General features: G+C 59.9%; 1 protein-coding gene across 1 annotated transcript; it reads left to right on the top strand.

Moving 5' to 3' along the window:
* Positions 1-518: 518 nt before the first annotated feature.
* LOC131571814 (serine/threonine-protein kinase pim-1-like) lies at positions 519-3,591 on the top strand. Its single transcript, XM_058824583.1, has 6 exons — positions 519-545; positions 1,098-1,685; positions 1,803-1,853; positions 2,051-2,417; positions 3,060-3,236; positions 3,485-3,591. Exons 1-6 carry the CDS (start codon positions 519-521, stop codon positions 3,589-3,591), a joined length of 1,317 nt encoding a protein of 438 aa, XP_058680566.1.
* Positions 3,592-6,421: the final 2,830 nt, after the last annotated feature.

Here is a 6,421-nt window from a genome sequence, read left to right on the forward strand (position 1 = left end):
ACGCTGCATTCCAGCACCAGAGGGACTTAGAAGAGACCGAGGGAGCCAACTACAACCCACAAAAAGGACTTTCTGAATGTGCCATCTCTTCAGCACCGTCAGAGGTTTTATTTAATATTATTCATTTTTCATGCTTGTGAATACTTTACTTGTTAAACAAACTGGGGTTTTTCACTTTTCTCAAGGGAAGTCTTTTCCTGAACTAGTCGGGGAGGGGACGCTTGAACTTGCTTTCTAGATGGACCCCTTTTGGAGATTTCCTCCCAAAATTTGCCCTAAACCAGAACAGTCACAATGAAAACTTCACATGTGGCATAATTCCCTGATGGAAAATCTTGCAACAGAAACTTGACCTCGTTCTCCATGAGAGGTTCTTGGGGAGAGCAGACAGGAGAAGATTCCTGGAAAACTGAAACAGCTTTCCAGAAGTAAAATGAAAATGAAAGAAACAATCTAAGATGTTTTCCCTTATCTATTTCTATGCTCCCCTTTTTCATGTTGCATCCCAGTAATTCCAGATGCATCTCATCTCTAAGATCGATGACGTAGTGATTTTTAGACACTAAAATACCATGAGCCACACACAGTTTTCCTTCCCCTGTTTTTACTGCAAAGCAACACTGGAGATGTAAGTGCAGTGCTGGGCTCAGGTAGGAATCCTACCCCAAGGGAAGGTGGCCCGACAGTGTTTGACCCTCAGCAAGGACAATGCACAGCAGCGAGCGGGGGGGATCGCTGTGCCAGAGTGCAGGAGTCAGGGCTCTGCATCCGGGCTCAAGGCTGCAAAGTTCCCGTGTTTGGACAGACGGAGGGGCTGTCCCGGGGCGCGCGGGGCTCGAACGTGGGGCTCGTGGGGCGAGCGGGGAACGGACACGGGGACGAACGGCCCCGGTGCTTCAGTTGCAGCGGCGGCAGCGGCGGCAGCAGCAGCGGCGACAGCAGCAGCAGCAAACAGATAGTTTTAAACACTCTTTCTATTTCTCTTTTTCTTTCTCTTCTTCTTTCTCTCTCTCTCCCTTTCCCGCTGTCGGGCACCCTTCTCTCGGGGTCCCTTGTCCGGCGTCCCTCTCCTCTCCCCTCCTCCGTCCCCCCTGCAGGGCCGGGCCATGCCCCCGGCCCGCCCCCGGCCCCGGGCGGGGCTGCCCCGTGCCCGGCCCCGGCCGTCCCGCCGCGGTCTCGCCTCCGCCCGGCTCTGGGTGTACTGGCGGTGGCGCTGCTGGGCGGGCATCAGTGCCTGGGGCTGGGGCGGCATCGCCGCCCTTCGGCTCCGCCTGGCCCGAGCCCGGCCCCGGACCCGACCTCGGCCCCGCCCCCGGCCACAGCCCCGGCGCCGGCGCCGGACCCGGCTCCTCCCGGAGCCTGCGGAGCACACATGCGGCGCGGCCGCTCCCGCCGCCTCCGCTGCGGCTTCCCCGGCCCGAGCTCCGCCGCTCGGCAGCGCGGCCGCCGGCCCCGAGCCTCCCGTGCCGCGTTCTCGGGAGCGAACGCCTGGGCATGGCCGGCCCGGGGCGGGTGAGGGGCGCTCGGGGGCCGTTGCTGGCCCCGGGCCGAGCGCTGACAGCCGCGTCCCGCCCGCAGGGACGGCGCAGGAGGCCCTGCAGGAGCGGTACCGGCTGGGATCGCTGCTGGGGCGCGGCGGCTTCGGCAGAGTCTTCGCGGCCACGCGGCTCTCGGACGGCGCCCCGGTGAGCGGCGGGGCCGGCGGCGGGCGCAGGAGGAGGGGATGGAGGAGGGCGGAGGGCGGAGGGCGGAGGATGGGGCTCGCAGTGCGAGCTCACCCCGCTGCTGCCCTTGGCTTGCAGGTGGCCATCAAAAGGGTGCCACGGAACCGCGTCCGGCACTGGGGCGAGCTGGTGAGTGAGCGGGGCCAGCAGCCGGGGCTGCCGGCCGGGGATGAGCCGGGGCCCGGCACGGTGGGAGCCGCCAGGACGCCCCGAGGGAGAGCGGGCGTGGGGCCAGCGCAGGGCGCAGAGCATCCCGGGCTGGCTGAGGGCTTCCCCAGGCCTGGCACGGCATCGGCCCCACTGACGGCATCGTGCTCCTTCCGCAGCCCGACGGCACCAGCGCGCCCCTGGAGGTCGTGCTGCTGGCCAAGGTGTCCACTGGCTTCCCCGGTGTGGTCCAGCTGCTGGAGTGGCTCGAGCTCCCCAACTGCATCGTGATGGTGCTGGAGCGGCCAGAGCAGTGTCAGGACCTGCAGCGTTTCATTCGGGCACGGCGGTTCCTGCCCGAGGAGGAGGCGCGGGAGCTGTTCCGCCAGGTGCTGGAGGCCGTGCGGCACTGCACCAGCTGCGGGGTCCTGCACTGCGACATCAAGCCAGAGAACATCCTGGTTGACCTGGACACCGGGCAGGCCAAACTGATTGACTTTGGCTGTGGCACCTACCTGCAGGACACAGTCTACACTCACTTTGCAGGTGAGCCTACCCAGGGCTGTGCTCCCGCTGCTGACATCTCATGGCCCAACATCTCCCAGCCCAAGCTGGCTGTGGCAGCGGGGATTCTCCCTTTTGCTGCCAGTCAGGGCACTGAATCTTCAGCTGAGTTGCTTTAGAGCGGGGCTGGGTGGGCAGCCATCTTCCAGCCCTGCTGGCAGCCTTTGCCAGCCACTCTGCCCAGGACTGGGACTGGGCTGGGACAGCCAGCCCGACCAAACCCCCCGTGGGTGGGGGTAGCAGAGAGGGAGGGCGGAACCTGTGCCCCAGCCACTTTGGTGTGCAGATGAGAGGAAGGGCTTGGACTGCTCCACTCGCCCTGTTTGCCTTGGCTTCATAATATTTTTGGGGCAATGCAGGCAGGGAGGATATGGGCAGGTTTTTTCCCCAGAATGGAGTGGATTTTTCCTTTGCATGTCATGGTCAGGCCTAGCCAGGGCTGCCCTCTTCCAGCACCAGAGGCTTCTTTTCCAACCCTAACTTTGTGCACAAGTCCCAGGTGCTGGCGAGAGGGCAGTGGTCACCCTGTGTGCCCCTGATGCAGCCCCTGCAGGCGCAGGGATGCTGGGGCCAGGCTCTGGGAGCAGCAGCATCCCCCTGATGAACTCCATCTGTATTCCATAGGAACACTGTCGTACAGCCCCCCGGAATGGAACGACTTTGGCTGGTACCATGGCGAGGCAGCAACGGTCTGGTCCCTGGGCATCCTGCTGCACCAGATGGTCTGCGGGGAGCACCCTTTCAGGAGGGGCCAGAACCTCAGCTGGGGCCAGCTCCCGCTGCCACAACAGCTCTCTCAAGGTGGATCCTCTTGTCTGGGCACGGGGGGAATGCCAGTGCTGGGAGCCAGCAGCGGGGTCGTGGGCATCCCGCTCTGGCAGCTGCTGAGGAGGTGGCACATGTCCTGCTCTCCTCCAAAAAAGGGAATTGATGGCAAAGTTTAGGCCCAGCTCTGAGCACATCCAGCATGGCCTGGGCATGGGAATAGTGGGGCAAAGCAGACAGGAGCCTTCTCTGGCTGACCTTCAGTTTCTGCTTTTTCTCCCCAGAGTGCAAAGACCTGATCAGGTGGTGTTTATCCATGAACTCCTTGGACAGACCCACACTGGAAGACCTGTTCTGTGATCCTTGGATGTGGGATATTCCTCTGCCATAGAAGAAGGGAGAGAGCCACAGGCACCTTTGATCCAGAGCCCTGGTAAGTTCCTACTCCACATGTGCCTTGGCAGTCAGAAGCAAAGGAACCCAGAGCTTTTTGTGCTGCCAGTGTCACTGCACCGGGGTCATGGGATGGGAACACGCAGCCCTTGTGCTGGAGCTGAGCTGCTCTGCCCAGCACTGGTGGCCGCCATCCCAGCTGGTTTTGCTTGTCCTGGTTCCCTGACAGCTGGGGCCCTGGGCAGAGCCCTGAGAGCCTGGTCTGCCCCCAGGGAAGGAGAAGGAGCCCCTGGAGAAGCTGTACCGGGTGGGGATGCTGCTGCTGCTGCTGCTGGAGACAGCAAGGGTGACATCAGGGATGACAAGCTCTTCCTCAGCCTGGCCACGGGAGGCTGAAGGTGATGCACTTTGATTCTGGCACCTTCTTCAAAGCCAAACTCCACAGGGAATTTGCAGGTGAGTCCCCACCCAGGGAAATTCTGCCAGATTTGGGCATTGCCCAGCATGGCGGGGAACCAAAGGCTCCCCCTTTGCTGGGGCAGATGCAACTCATTCTTCAGTGGCTGCCCAGCTGCTTTTGGCAGGGCTGGGGCATGGGCTGGGGTGGGTACGAAATGGGAGTGGGCTCCTGGCCCTGCCAACAGCCCCCAGCACCCACCGTGCCCCGGGCTGGGGCTGAGGCAGCAAGCCCGACACAAACAAACGCCATGGTGGGAGCAGAGGTGGGACTCCAGAACCTGTGCACAGCTGCTTTGCTGTGCAGGCAAGGAAGGGCTGGGCTGCTCCACTGCCCTTGTTTGCTTCGGGGTCACCGTGATTTTGGGGGGCAGTGCAGGGGGAAAGAGAGAAAGTGTGGGTTTCTCACAGCCATGGCTGGGTTTTTCCCTACCATGTAGGGGTTGGGCCTTCCTCAAGGGCCTGACAGAGATAAGAGTTTTTACCGTTTTTCTTTTTTTCCCTTTTTGTCTCTAAACTCTTTTCAATAATGTGTTGTTTGTTATTCCAGAGGAAGCATTCGAGGTGGTCCAGTGTGGATGGGGAAGTGCTTGGGAGCAGCTGTGGCGTGGATGGGCCGTGCCCTTGGAGAAGGCTGAGGCCATGGTTTGGGAGCAGCTTTCCTTGCAGCCGTGGCTGGCGTGAGGTGGGTCCCTGTGTGCTTGGCAGGGTGGGATCAGAGCTTTTGGGAGCTGGCAGCGAGCACAGGAGCATCCTGCTCTGGGCAGCTGCTGAGGGCTGGATGTGCCCTGGCTGGCTGCAGGCTGGGCACATGTCCTGCCCTCCTGCTCTGGGCCAAAGGCAGCAGCGATGGGCAGCTCTGGGCACAGCTCTGGGCACAGCCAGCATGGCCTGGGCACCGCAGGCCTTGGCACAAGGGCACAGGAGCCCTCAGCTGACGGGCGGTTTCTGCTTTCTCTCCTTGCAGCCGGGCTCTGCGGGTGCTGAGGCTGCTCTGGGCTCTGCCAGGGCTCTGCTGGGCTCAGCCCTGGGCCCAGCTGGGCTGGCTCTGCCCTCACATTGCTCTGACAGCTCTGCATCAGACGAGCCCGTTGTCAGCACAGCGCCTGAGCTTTCTGCTTTGGCAGGTGAGTGAGACTCTGCTGCAGGCCCAGAGATTGCAGCTGGGGACACACATCCAACTGGCAAGGACCCAAACTCTCCACAGTCCAGCTGAACACCTGGATCTGCACAGGGTGTTTTGTCTGTCCCATTCTTCCTTCTTTATTGGCTGGAATTGTGCAGTTGCACTTTGTTCCTCCTCTAGAAGTGCCACGAGTGGGCCAAAGCTGGCGAGTGGGCCGTGCTCCTGAGGCAGTGCAGTCTGGAGCTGGTGGATGGAGAATTGCCCTTCTGCACTTCCAAACCAGAGCAAAAAGTAAGTGGGACTTTGTGACTCTAAGAAACTCCTGGCAGTTTCAAAGGGAATGTGCAGCTCATTCGCAGGGTGAGAAGGAAGATCATCTTCTAAAGGATTTGGGCTTTGACAGAGTTTCCATTCCCAGTCCTGCTTGGAGCTGGAAGGGCACAAAGCAATTTCCTCTTGCTTCGAGCACAATTTCAAATACCAGTGTTGGGAACAAAGCCCAAAATCTTTTAAGAGGCTGCTGAGGTCAGTAAGATGGATCCATGCAATCAGCACATTTACAATGTAAAGAACTGAGTTCTCTTTTGAAAAAGATCATTTACCTCTTAATGCAAAGAATGTATCTTTGCATTTATGTTTTGGTTTTTTCACTAACATTGTGTTATGTTTTTTCACTAACACTTGGATTTTATTCTTATCTTTTACAATTTACCTATTTTTTTCCTTTTTCCTTTTTTTTCTCTCTAAATAGAAAACATGTCCTACAAAAGGAATGTCCTTTGCTCCTGGTTCCCGTGTGGAGCAGCTCTCTTCCTGCTGGCTGAGCTGCTCAGGCAGAGCCCGGCAGCTCCTGGCCCTGCAGGGCTGAGGCTTTTCCCCGTTGCTGGGCACAGACTGATGGAGCAGCACTGCTGAACATGGGCACACAGAGGGACCAGCAGCAGCTGCCTTTGGCCACCTGAGGCTCCAAGGCCCAAACTCTGAGCAGCCAGGGCTGGAAGAGACTGGCAGGATCTGATCCCTGACTCTGGGCAGACAGGGCTGCACAAATGACCCCACAGCAGCAGCAGCAGCAGCAGCAGCACATGGAGCTGACTTTGAGCACAGCCCCTGCCCCTCTTCCCTCCCGTGTGCAGCGGTGTCACAGCAGCCTGAGGCACCTGGGAGCCCCCAGTGCCAGCAGGGACTGGAGATGGCAGCCCTGGGCTCCTGGAGGCTGTGCAAAGAACAGAGCTGGGCACTCCCT

Source organism: Ammospiza caudacuta, unplaced genomic scaffold (genome assembly GCF_027887145.1).
Source record: "Ammospiza caudacuta isolate bAmmCau1 unplaced genomic scaffold, bAmmCau1.pri scaffold_39, whole genome shotgun sequence".
In the NCBI taxonomy this organism is placed as follows: Eukaryota; Metazoa; Chordata; class Aves; order Passeriformes; family Passerellidae; genus Ammospiza; species Ammospiza caudacuta.

Excerpts from the sequence above, each read along its gene's own strand:
- LOC131571814 (XM_058824583.1), top strand. The coding sequence starts at position 519 with ATGCATCTCATCTCTAAGATCGATGAC. Across the intron at positions 2,418-3,059 it reads AGTCTACACTCACTTTGCAG|GAACACTGTCGTACAGCCCC; the intron begins GTGAGCCTACCC and ends TGTATTCCATAG. Across the intron at positions 3,237-3,484 it reads GCCACAACAGCTCTCTCAAG|AGTGCAAAGACCTGATCAGG; the intron begins GTGGATCCTCTT and ends TTTTCTCCCCAG.